The following is a 14,195-nucleotide window of genomic DNA, read 5'->3' on the forward strand; positions in this document are numbered from 1 at the left end:
AGACTGAAGTGCACTCTTCCTGTCTGGATACAGTAAAATAATTGAATTATTATGTCAAGATGAGAGTTGTAGCTTTTGAGGAGAATGATGCAGAATATTCAAAACTTTTTTTCTGAGGTGAAGCAGAATACAGCTAATGTTTTTAAAATTGCTGTTGTGATTTTTTTTTTTTTTTTTTTTTAATGCATGAATTTATCATTTTCCCTGTCTAGCCTATAGATGGAATACAGCTGACTTGGAGAAAAGGGCAATTTGAAGCAACTTGCTTCTGAACAGTGTCAGCACTCAAAGTTTATCCAAGTTACAAAGGCATTAAAGGTTGCAATCTGCTGCACAGTACATATATGCTCAGTTACAACCATGACAGCCTACAGATCAGAGCCTGCCCTCAGTCCATGCTTTTTTATTTTTTTTTTACAGAGTTCAGTTTAACTTAGTAACCACTATACACCCTCGTCACAAAGCTTTAACTAATGAGTTACTTTTTTTTTTTTTTTTTTTTTTAAAGTATCATGTTAAAGCTATTTTCTAGGTGTTAATACTTTTTATTTTCTGTAACTACCTCCCATTATCCAGGGCCAGTTTCAAATGTAAAAGGGAGCTAATTTGTATAAATGATACACCATTTTATGTATGCAGCTAAGAGCTGTGTTCAGTTTATATATTCACAGTATACCGATTCCTTACATAACCTATGTGTTGTTATTTACCCTCAGATGAAACATGACAGCTTGCAACTATGTAATTCTATAGCACTAATATGGCACTTACAGTATGCAGCCCTATAGGCATTGCTTGTACAAGTATGTAATTACACCAACAGCAGATGGATCTGTGCTCTTCGTTGAACAAGGAGTTACCCACTGGATTTGAACACCACGGGGGCTAGCCTTTTGGATGTGACCTTATAGAAAGGAAAGCCTGGTACTGAAGAACAGGTTTGTTCTTAGCTAAAAATGGGAGTGCTGTACCAAGGGAGTGACAGTTAAAACAGAAAAATAAATAAATAAATAAAAACCACAAAAAAACATCTGAACTAATCTATGTTTTTAGTAGTACTGTACTGTAGGCAGGACATTTCATTTCACACAAGGCTGTATAATTTTTATTTAACAAGCGCATTTGTTATTGATTCAAATGTGATCTAAAGGGCAAACAGTATGTAATATGAATATTGATAAGCCAACTTTTTCACTTCAACGTAAATTTAAAAGCATGTGTTTTTTTTTTTTTGCCTTCACTTGCCAAGGGTCTGAAATCGTAATCAGATTCATTGTTTTTTAATTAATGCATTCAAAGTTAGAAAAAACTTCTTGTTATTTTTGTAAACTATGTTTAAATGCACATTTTTAATTGTTAGGGACTGTGGCAAAGCGTCCCGCTCCTGTGTGTATTTTGTGTTGTATGTTGTATGTTAATGCTGGTGTGTAGTCATTGGTACACGGGATATAAATGGGTCTGTGTAACGCAAGTGTTTAAAATGTATTTTTGTATTTAGGCACGAGGATTGCACAGCACTTCACGTGCAAGTAAAATGTAATAATATGTGTGCACGAGGAATTGCACTTTATTAATTCAAGTGCAGTTTTACCGTGACTCCAAATGAATGATTGATTAGCAATCGAGTCTCGGTACAGCTGCATAAAAGCAGCATGTTTTCACTCACTCGGGTTTGTGTGTTCGGTGAGTGGAGAACAGGATTGGAAACTGAGGTAATAATAATAATAATAATAATAATAATAATAATAATAATAATAATAATAGTTAAAATATCAGCTCACCGTGTTTGTCTGTATAGTCCGTTTTGTTTGTCTCTTTAATTTGGCAAAAAACAACCTTTTTATTTACTGTTCTGTTCATTCATTAAATGCTGAGCCAAACCAATCGCTCCGCTCCACCCAACTCCACCTCTGTGTTGTTTATTTCCTGGTTCCTGTTTCTGGTCTGACGTCATCCACTCCAGCCGTATTTGTGACAGGGACTCGTAGGTAATTAAGCTTCCCCGGGATTTTATAAATCGCTTCTGTTTCTATGGCTACATGAGCAAAATTAATTAAATGTATCACTGTGGCTATGTGTTTCATAAATTTTAAACATGTAGGTATGTCCTACACAGCCTTTGAGAATTTGTTTCAAGACAGTGCCCATTTTTCAGCCATTGCAGCATGCCTTGGCATAACTAAAAAATCCTTGATTTATTTACACTTTGTCAAACCCTAAAATAAATCAAGTGTCATGTATTTCAGGGTATCCTAATGTATTGGCCCCAAGCAGCTGACACAGTAATGTGTAATGCTGATCCGGAAGGTTCAGCGATAGTGGCAATTAGGGATTATTATGGCATCTTTAATACGAAAATATTTCTTGCCAAATTTAATACATCACTGACAGACTAGATATCAATTGTTCACTGTTAGTTTTGATTTCAATCAGTTTTTTTCAACATTTTAACTTTCCCTTCAATTTCCAAAGTGTGTTTACAAAGAGGTGTGTGTGTTTACAAATAGGTAGAGACCTACCCCAACAGACTCACTTCTGTAATTGCTGCCAAAGGTGCTTCCACCAAGTATTAACTGAAGGGGGTGGAGACTTATCCAATTATGATCTTTCAGTTTTGTATTTTTAATATATAATTTTTTCCTTAACAGTGTGGAGTATGGTGTGTAGTTAAGTGGAAAAAAAAATCCTCATTTTAATGCATGAAACTCTGTGGCACTGACACAACAAAATGTGAAAAAAACTTCAAGGGGGTGTAGACTTTCTATAAGCACTGTGTGTGTGTGTATATATATATATATATATACACACACACGTATATGTAGCATCTTGGAATTGGTGTCCTTTTTTCAGAAAACTGGGGAACATTGTGTGAAACCTTAAAAATGTCTCCTTTTTTAACACTATTTTTAGTATTTTTTTTATCATATATTCCGCTTACTGTTTTCAAAGAGAAAAATGTATAACAATGTTATTCTATGATCTGAGAGACCTTACCGTACTTCCTGGAAGTTTTGTTGAAAAATTTGATGTTGGGTAAATTATATGAGCGATTTCAAGATGATTTTGTTTTACACATTTTTAGCTGACTTTGCCTTTTCTGTCTTTTGATTTGAAATTATTATTTTTTGGTTCAGGGCAATAGAATATTATACAATAATGGTTTTCCACTCCAATAAAACAAAACAAACAAAAAATAAACCAGGTATTTATCAAAAATGTTATTTAAAAATGTATTATTCAGTAGATATTTGTGTTTTTTTTTTGTGATAATATGAATGTACAAATTAATTAGTTGCCTCTTTATCCTTGCATATTTAGGTCTGGTTCAGTACTTTTAAATTCTCCCGTAGGGCAGCTGAGCTTGTATCTGGAACAATGCACCTCTCTTAGAAGTGCCTCCAAGTGCTTGGGCACTCAAGTCATAATTTTACATCGAGTTGCTTTGTACAGTTATTGTAGGTATTTTGATAGTGTTCCATGGAAGGGCCTTAGGACATTTCATTTCATGAAAGGACTATAGACCTTACACAGAACTTCTAAAGCTTAATAGAATGTATTGTGCTTTATGTATGGTGGGGCATGAGCTTGTATTTGAGTTGTCTGGGATAATTTGAATATTTGTGTCGACAAGGATTACCTACTTTAATCTGTAAAAAAAGGTTAAATACAACCATTTTACAGAAACGGAGGTACCAACTGTGTCTTTGCGATGGACTGTGCCTCATTATGACATTGCATAGCCCCTAATCTGCTAAAGAGATAACGTATGGGGGAGGGGGGCAGAAATATTAATCTCTGTTCATGCGCCTGTAGATGAGTCTGCACCATCTAGTGACAGCTACTGCTTATTGACAACAATATAAAAGGAAACTTGACTTACAGCTGTTCACTAGATGGTACTGACCCTTACAACTGCTGTATACAGACAATTTGCTCAGCATGTGTTACACGTGTCTAAGAGAATCTGACCAGAGTATCTGGACGGCTGCTCCTGAACAAATCACTCAAAGTGATTTGAAGCTGCTTTTTAACTGCTCCATCCTTAACTGAGTTACTTCTTGCTAGTTATATACTGCACTGATACAGTGGTTTCAATATATAGAAAATGTTCCTTTGCACTTCACAATACTGTGCATCCAAATCCAAGAAAATGTTTGGTGTCGATCTCTGCTTAGAAAAATACAACTTCTAAAGAGGCATTCTAACATACAACATAGTAAAATATGTGCTTTGTAACACCATCCTTATATTTATTTTTTTGACTATTTATGTCTTCTCTTCTTTCAGGAGGAATCACGTGTTCTTAGAGTCAAGGTTATTGCGGGCATCGATCTGGCAAAAAAAGACATCTTTGGTGCCAGGTATGTGCTGTGTGGCTGTGGTACAGATTCTGGTTGTTCTCATTAATCACTGCAGAGTACAATATCCTACACAACTGCTAAAATTCACAAACAAATCTTTTACAGCATAACTCGGGTACAGATTAAAATGATGACATTAATGCACATGGATTTCATTATACTCATGATGTTTAACAGTGACAGGCCTGCAGTACAAACAAGTCTGATTTTAACACATTTGTTATGGATTTTCCTGTATAGGATGCTGCACTGTGAAACAAGTGATGATGCTGATTTTGTTAATTTTCTTCAGAAAGAAAGCATCTCTATCAACACAGCATCCCAATGCACTTGATGAAGTGAGGTTTACCTGTGATTCAGTACTTGTGACTAATTTTGCCCAGGGTTTAATGTTCTATAATGTTCTGTGGCACCACCAACATGTGGAAGTTTGTTTTCACTACAGCTTTGACATACTGCCATCTGCTTTTACTTGAGTTGCACTCTGATGTTGCTTAAGTTAAAGCAGAGCTGTACACCTTCTATTTGTGTTACATTATGAATAGGACTATAACCTTCAAATTGAATGAGCTGTCAAATTTACTTGTCCTACTCAAATGGCTTTTTGAAATATTGGCAAATAATGTCTTTGTTTGATGTTTGCTAACAGAGTTTGGACCTGATTTAGCTTCTATATATACACATCTAATACAATTTGATTGAAGAAATATGACCTGTATTGTAAACAGTGTTGCAATAAGATGTCTGATATTGTTTAATTAGGTATAATGCTGACTTTAATATAATCAGTTCAGACACTTCCAATTGAGTCTCTTTTGTTTTTGGTCTGTGTAGGTCAGATTGCATGTTGGTTTGGGTTGTTATGGGATGTCAGCTTTTTCAGGATTTTGTTATATGTCACTTTGATTTCTAGCCAGAACACGTTCTAAAAAATAAGGAAAAAAAAACATACTGCTTGAATTTGTGGTGTAAACATAATTATAGATCAATCAATGTGGCTACAGTGTTAAAAGTCTGACTGTATGTGCTGTCAGGAATGTGCACTTGGAAGTATATATGATTTGGGATGAATATTGGAGTCCCCGAGTAGGGTGACCACCTTCCCTAATTGGACGGGACAGTCCCTAAATGTAAAGATCAAGCCCCGGTCCCAGACTAAATGCCTCCAGGATGGAATGTGGCCTGGATTCCTAAAGACAGTACATTTTAGTGCCATGGTCAAACCATAGCATATCTGTTTGGAGCAAAGCCCCACCCCTGCCGCATCAATTTGCAATGCCTTACACAGACCTAGAATGATTGACACATTGGATAGCCAATCTAAGACATAAAACTGTATAATCCGGGCTCCCGGTAAAGGTGCTTCGCGTGGAGTGGAGGAGGCGCCCTATAGCCTGGATGTTGCCGGTTCAAGTCCAGGCTATTCCACTGCCAACCATGGACGGTAGCTCCCAGGGGGCGGTGCACAATTGGCCGAGTTCGGCCAGGGTGTCCTCGCTCATCGCGCACCAGCGACCCCTCTGGTCTGGCCAGGCGCCTGTGGGATTGCCTGTAAACTGCCCAGAGCTGCATTGTCCACTGACACTGTAGCTCTGAGGTGGCTGCGTGGTGGCCTGCACTGTGTAAAAGAAGAGGTCGGCTGACAGCACACGCTTCGGAGAACAGCGTATTTGTCTTCAGCAGTGAGCTGAGCCTAAAAATAATTGGCTATTCCAAATTGGGGAGAAAATGATAAAAAACAATTAGCAACTATTAATTTAAAATAAATAAATAAATAAATAAAACTGTTTCCCACTGTCATTTAAACCTTTCAGTATCTGAACCGTAAGTTATAAATAATGTAGCTTAAAAGACAGTGCTGTTTATTTTGGGACCTTTTTAAGCAATAAATGGCAATCCAAATTTCAGGCTTGCATCTTTATCAAGCAATGTAAAAAATGAAAGTAGACATTTTTAGTAGAAGATGCAGGTCAATCATGCCATTGTGTCTACTCTTTTGTGGCAGGTTTGGAAATATTCCTCCACTAACCTACATCATCTTCAGAAAAAAGCTTAGCGTGTCAAAATTATTTTGCATTTGGAAAGCTTTATGAAAGTCATTATGGTTCCACTACTTCCACTCCGCTAGGATTTACATCTAGGTTTCAATACATTCAATAGCAGTACATTTCAAAGCATTGCTTATTCCAAATAAAATAAAAACATTGTGTAATTAGAGGTCAGTTTGTGCATAAGTGATATTAGAAAAGGATTCAGCACCAACAGTGTGATAGGGTTTCAAATTCCTGGGGAGGGGGAGCCAAGTTAGTTATCACCACCCCCCCCCCCCCCCCCCCCCCACTACAATTGGATAGAGTGCATGAGTGCATTCAAAATATATAAAGCTGAAGATGCTGAGTTCATTTCAGTGGCAGTTTACATTGAAGATGCAGATACTAGCAAAAATGTATTCATTATACAGAAAAAAAAGTCAACATCTGTTACAGATGTTATTTGTATTGGGCACGCTTCTAATCCTTTATCTTCTGCAGTGTTCGGCAGATATGCTCTCTAAATGCAACGTTTGACATGGTTGATTGTTTTAGTAGTTGGCACCTATGCCATCAGCCAGTAAGCTTCCAACTCTAGCAGGCTTCTATGTTACTGTAGATACCCGATTGGACGTCACAGCATCAGTTGTGAATACCTAAAATCAATCCGTGCAAGTGCCAGCGTTGTTATTTTGACTTGCTTTAATGAAAGCTCAGTTCACATCTATTGGACAGAAAATACTAAAGAAAGACACAATGGTCCAAATGAATTTTATTACAGTGTTAACCAAAACCAGCCAATCAATACTTTGCACGATGAAAACAACCAATCCTATACCTGCAACAGCCAATCTCAGCCTGTCAGCTTGAATGGAGCTCAGCATCTTTCAACAACAACAAACGGAGGCACGGACTGTTCAATAATATTGCTCCATTCAGATATCTGGCACTGTCCAGATAAACTGTAAGCAACTGTGAGCAAATGTGTCTTCATCCCTGCTGCAATCTGGCTCATCGTGTGTTTCAAGCAACAAAAATATGGAAACCTTCACGCAGGTGTGTCTTTTATTTCGTCAGCCATCGTGCATTTTGTCTCGCTGAACCCAAGTCAAAGCTTGTCGACCCACATCCTCAGGTGGGTCGGTGCAACCTGGGTCAACCCGGGTACGACCCAGGTACGTGGTTTCACACTACGCGGAAATGTGACCCAATTAGCCAGAATCTAGGTCGTCCGGACCGGGTAGGAGTGCCAGTGTGAAAGAGGCTTAGGGAGTTCAGTATGCTGCTGAAAAGCTCCTCTTTTAATCCTTCTCAGAGTGCCCTTTAGTCCTGACCTAATCACCCAGTCTTGACCTTCTCGTGGAGATTGCATTTTGTGCAGCATATTGTATTAGCTCTGTGATGTGAAATGCCAAACTCAATTAACAAGTGACTATGTGCATGTTCTAACTGAAAAGCATTAAGGGCTGGCTGATATGTTTACTCTTGTCCCTATTTAATAAAGAAACTTCCCTAATGTATCAATTTTGAAAAGCAGTTTTATAGCTAGTGGGAAAATTTGACATGTTTTAAAACATAGTCTATGCGTCTCCATAATAATAATAATAATAACAACAACAACAAAAAGATATTCCTACTTCGTTACCCCTTATAAAAGTTTACCATAGTAAAAGCATAGCAGAGTGGTATAAATTGTAGTGAAAATAGTTAAGCCAAGGTAAGCGTTGTAAAGCCCAGACAGTTATAGTAATGCATATTTACTTTGGTAAATGCATTTTTAACTTGGGAAAACCAAGGATAAACGGCAAAGCTGAATTTCTCATTGTTAACTTTTATATGGGACTCTTGACTATTCCTATAAAGACACTGAATTAACTTATGAACTTGCATCATGCCTCCTATTCTGACATGTACAATTGGTACTCAAAACAGTTATGTAACAGTATAATAATGCCAAATGATTCCTAAAAGAGATCTAAAAATGTGGATAGGAGGTTAAACATTAATTTATCATCAGTATGGCAGTTTGTCACAAAGACGGCTGCAGTGGGTGACGTCAAACCAGAACCAGGAACCAACAAATAAACAATGGAGAGGTGGAGTTTGGTGAAGCCGAGTGATTGGTTTCGCTCAGCATTTAATAATGAACAGACAAAATAAAAGGTGGTAAAGATAAACAAAACACAGGACACAGCACTTTCGCCAAAATAAATTGACAAACACGGTGAGTTGATATTTTAACTATTACTTTGATTATAACCTCCGTCTCCAATCCTGTTCTCCACTCACCGAAGCACACAACCCTGAGTGAGTGAAAACATGCTGCTTTTATGCAGCTGTACCGAGACTCGATTGCTAATCAACCATTCAATTGGAGTCGCGGTACAACAGCACGTGAATTAATAAAGTGCAATTCCCTGTGCTCGCATATTATTACATTTTACCTGCACGTGAAGTGCTGTGCAATCCTCGTGCCTAAATACAAATATACATTTTAAACAACTCATGTTCCACAGACCCATTTATATCCCGTGTACCAATGACTGTACACCAACATTAACACACAACATGCAACATACAACACTGAAATACACACAGGGGCAGGCAACATTGCCACACAGTCCCAGAACAAAAGTACATAACAATAGAACTGCTTAAAAAGAAATACAAAAGTACATAGAAGTGCTTTTTCAAACTTAAGACTGGAATTGTGTAGTCTTTAAACACTTGCTGAACGAGTCTGATTTGTTCCTGTTTCTAATGACAAAAGGACAAAATATGTGACCAAGAAGCCCCTTGACATAATTGTGCTTGCAGTTCATTGATGTATAAATGATGGGACTCGCTTGGGTTTTCAGAGAGGGCTTTGATCAAAGCATTAACACTTCAAAAGTGTTTAAATAGACATTACTGTGTGTGGTAAAAAAAAAAAAAAAAAAAAAAAAAAAAATGGGGGGGGGGGGCGACCACAGAAAACGATACTGTTAATATGGGCACATAACTGATACCTGATATATAACATATATTATATAGCATATATTGTTTGCTTGTGATTAATATTATTATCATTATTATTATTATTTTTATTACTGTTTTTTTTAAATTAGATACAAATGTAGACTACTCGGGATGCTGTGTTACTGTCTGTTGCAAAACCTTTTTCGTTGGGGAGGCGACATTTCTTACTTTATTGTATTTGAAAGCACACAAGGGACCAATTTTATGGAAATGCATAACACGCAATGGTTGTGCTGGATTGGGTCATCCCCTTCATGTTGTGGTTCTGAGGGGAGTTTGAGCTGGGCGCTGGCTTCCGCTGACCATTGAAGTAAAAGTAGGAATCAGAAGCTGCTAGCAAATTAGGAGCAATAGACATTCCCATTAAGAAAACGATAGCCCTAGCATTTGCAGGGCTTTGTTACATTCCAGCCTTATATAGAGCTTGTTAAAGATGTATATGGGAATATGCATGTGATTTGGAGCATGGCTTCATTAACTTTAGAGCTGCTGTGAAAAGTAAAGTTTTGTATGAAACTTCTTCTTTTTTTTTTTTTTTTAATTATCATAATTTCTGGAAGTAATTTAGTCTAACATGTTTTAAATTTCTATATGCGATGTTTTGCTGCCAGTCTTCCAAATACAGTATGTACACAAAATGTCTTCATTTGCCTAAAAAAATTGGAATACTGTAAATAACTTGTTTAAGCTAAACTTCTTTGAGAGTAAGTAGGCTGTCCTGCTGCAGTCGATTTGTCTAATTTTCATTGAGATATTGAAACGTGTATTCTGTTGTTCACAGTCTCCAATCTGTCTAGAACAGGCCATCCTCAAAAACTGAGTATCTGGGTGAGAAGGGCACTAGTCAGGGAGGCCACCAAGAGGCCTATGGCAACTCTAAAGGAGTAACAGTATTCCACGCCTGAGCTGGGAGACACGGTGCATATGGCAACAATAGCATGGGTGCTTCACAAAACTTGCCTTTAAGGTTGAGTGGCAAAAAGAAAGCCATTGTTAAAAAAAAAAAAAAAACTTGCAACAAATCTCGACTAGAGTTTGCCAGAAGGCATGTGGGAGACTCTGAGACCAAGTGGAAGAAAATTCTATGGTCTGATGAGACCAAAATAGAGCTTTTTGGCATCAATATTAAGCACTATGTTTGGCGCAAGCCTAACACCAAACATCATCCTGAGAGCACTATCCCTACCGTGAAGCATGGTGGTGGCAGCATCTTGCTATGGGGACGCTTCTCTGTGTCAGGGCCTGGAAAGCTTGTGAAGATAGAGGGCAAAATGGATGCAGCAAAGTACAGAGAAATCCTGGAGGAAAACCTGCTGAAGTCTGCAAGAGACCTGGGACAATGACCCCAAACATACAGCCAAAGCCACACTGGAGTGGCTTAAAAACAAAAAGGTCAATGTCCTGGAGTGGCCCAGTCAAAACCCGGACCTCAATCCAATTGAGAATATGTGGAAAGAGTTGAAAATTGCCCACATTCAACGTGACAGAGCTTGAGCAATTTTGCAAGGAAGAATGGGCAAAAATTGCAGTGTCCAGATGTGCAAAGCTGGTAGAGATTTATCCAAATAGACTCATGGCTGTAATTGCTGCCAGAGGTGCCTCTACCAAATATTGACTCAAGGGTGTGAATACTTATGCAATCAATTATTTTCTGTTTTGTATTTGTAATTAATTTAGAACAATTTGTAGATTTTATTTTTCACTTTGACATTATGGACTTTTTTTGATCAGTGGCAAAAACTCCTGATTAAATCCATTTTGATTCCATGTTGTAGCACAATAAAATATGGAAACGTCCAAGGAGGGGTGAATACTTTTGAGAGCCACTGTATCTAAGAGTGCGATTAATAAAACAATTTACAAGTGAAAGCAATGCCCTGTTTACCTTTTATGGTGTTTGCAACCATTCTGAGTAGTTGCAATGACTCAAACTTTATCCACACCTGAATCACAGGCTGTACCTTGTTCACACTTTCCACTTTTAGTACAGCTTTTTTTAGGTAAAGTAAGTGCAGCCAATCTAGTTCAAGACTATTTAAAATTGGCATACCTTGAGAGGGAGCTTAAGACCAGCTCAGCTAGCCTATTTCTCTACTTTGGAAGCAAATCAAGCAGTAAATCTGCTCATGTAGATGCATGCACTACATGACATGACACTGCCTGAACTGTTTGAGGGTAATGTTTGAATCATCTGTAAACACAGAGAATAAGAAACCACTCTGCATACAGCACATTAACTCCCTGTATGCAGCATGATCGCCATGAAGATATGACATCTCCAGGTACCCACCTTAGTTGAGGGACTACTCGTGCATACAGGACCAAATCTGTCTTAGGGCCTGGGTAAGTGTAAACAAGAAGTGCAGCTGATTGTTTACAGCCAACTGACCCGAAAACAGTGTTGGTCCGAAGTGTAACTGTCGACTTGAAATGGATGGCAATGGTGTTTACTGCAGTAAAGGCTATGGCTAGCAACACAAGGTTATGAACTCAAGCCAAAGCACCTTAGCACAGACAGTGTAAAAGCTATAATACAATTATACAACAACCAGAGACTTCTCTCCCACTGATTTCTATAGAGGTCAGCCATTTTGGTATCACTAAATAAGATGAGACTAATAACGACATCTATTCTAAAAACACTTCTTCACAGAGACACTCGAGCCCTGCTCTCAAAACGTGAACCCTTTCAGTGGACTCAAATTATTATTTCAGACAAACAGAGGTAAATAAATAACTTGAAAAAGTTGTACTGTTAGTACCAATGGCATTATCTGTTATTTAAAGACTCTGTCTATTTGAGTGTTTGCATAAAAAAAAAAAATACTTAAGTGATTTTTTTTTTTTTTTTTAAATGACATTTGAAGTCAGGTCTCTAAAGAAGTGTGACTGCTGATCAGCTTAAACAGTGTTTCTCTGTCAACAAAATTAGAGGCTTTTTGAGGTTATTTACATTTAAGTAGATTCTTTTAATTAGTGCTGAATAATTACAAGCTGTACTTTTGTTTTAAGTAGACAGGCTATTGCTGCAGCTTTTTTTTTTTTTTCAACATAAATCTCCAAATACAATTATAAAAGCTAATTTGAGTGAAATTGTGCATTTCATTAACAGTGATCCATTGTATCCACAATATGAATATGAATGCAGTGGTAGCAGTACTCTCACATTTATTTATTAATTGCATTTATATAGTGCTTTTTATACAAAAATATCACAAAGCACTGTACAGTACATAGCAGAAAAAAAGAACAAACTACAGTACATTTTTATAGCATGTCACACATACAACTGCCACAGTCAGACCATTTAAATAACATTGTTAAATAAATAATATACACAATACAAAAGCAGCAATTTTAAAGTTACATTAAAACCCACTAAGATAAGAAAGCCATTTTATAAAAGTATGTTTTTAGTCTTCACTTGAAAACTGTAACGGTCCCAGCTTCCCTGACAAACGAAAGCAGAGCATTCCATAATTTAGGAGCGCTACAAGAAGAAGCCCTCCCTCCCGTGTTGGTTTTGTTGACCCTGGGAATAACCAGCAGCCCCAATACGGGATCAGTAACTCCTGCAAATAATTAGGTGGTAATCCTTTCAGGGCCTTGTAAGTTAACAGCAAAATCTTAAAATAAATTCTATACTGCGCAGGGAGCCAGTGTAAAGAGGCCAAAACAGGGGTAATGTTTCACTTTTCCTGGTTTTAGTCAGAATTCTAGCGGCGGTATTCTGAACAAGCTGCAAGCGGGATACCACATGTTTTGGGACACCAGAAAAAAAGTACATTACAATAATACATTTTAGATGAAACAAAGGCATGCATTAGTCTGCATTAGTTTATCTCCAGTTCACATGAGAGAAAACTCAAGATCAATTTTATCCAAGTGAACAAAACACAAATATGATATAGAATACGAGCCAAACATCTGACTCATTAACACATTAGCCAGTCCAGGTCTAGGCAATACAAAATTGACAGAACTCCTTCAGTCTATTACAGGTTACATGGTGAACAAACACAAATGGCTTGATTTTGCCCCAATCTTAACCAAGCTTATCATACTTTCCTACCCTCCTGTAGATAATTTGGATTGCATTTTGCAATAATCTGACAAATTTGGCAATAATACGAAAAAACTGTACATTCACAATCTTACCTTGAGTAGTCTGAAATCATTACATCATCAATGTACACACTGTCTGACAATACAAGTACAAACATGCTGTGGAGAAGTAGAGAGATACCCAGGTTTATGCAACCCTTTTTTTAATGGTGAATTTTATTGGTCATGGTGTAAAAGTAATACACAATGCAGTTATCTACAATACATTTCAATGAAGAATATCTATCATATACAGTGCCTTGCAAAAGTATTCAGACCCCTGACCAATTCTCTCATATTACCGAATTACAAATGGTACATTGAAATTTCATTCTGTTTGATTTTTTTTTTTTTTTTTAAAACACTGAAACTCATAATCAATTATTGTAAGGTGACATTGGTTTTATGTTGGGAAATATTTTTAAGAAAAATAAAAAACTGAAATAACTTGCTTGCATAAGTATTCAACCCCTGTGCTGTGGAAGCTCCCAATTTGCACCGATGAAAGAAATTGCCCTAACGAGGACACAATTACCTTACAATTGGCCTTCACCTGTGAACCATTAAAGTTGCTGTCACATTTTCTGGATAAAAACCCCAGTGTTGAAGGATCATTGGTAAGGCCGTGAATCTGAAGGAAAATCTAACGAGGACACAATTACCTTACAATTGGCCTTCACCT

General features: G+C 37.3%; 1 protein-coding gene across 4 annotated transcripts in view; it reads left to right on the forward strand.

Annotated features, from left to right (window-relative positions):
* The window catches only part of LOC121304555 (E3 ubiquitin-protein ligase NEDD4-like), a 155,473-nt gene that overhangs the window by 31,886 nt on the left and 109,392 nt on the right, over nt 1-14,195 (forward strand). For all 4 annotated transcript variants that reach the window (XM_041235839.1, XM_041235849.1, XM_041235854.1 and 1 more), the window contains exon 2: nt 4,288-4,361. In XM_041235839.1, coding sequence (XP_041091773.1) covers nt 4,288-4,361 — 74 coding nt within the window. The remainder of the gene's footprint in view (nt 1-4,287; nt 4,362-14,195) is intronic.

Source organism: Polyodon spathula, chromosome 2 (assembly GCF_017654505.1).
Source record: "Polyodon spathula isolate WHYD16114869_AA chromosome 2, ASM1765450v1, whole genome shotgun sequence".
Classification (NCBI taxonomy): domain Eukaryota; kingdom Metazoa; phylum Chordata; class Actinopteri; order Acipenseriformes; family Polyodontidae; genus Polyodon; species Polyodon spathula.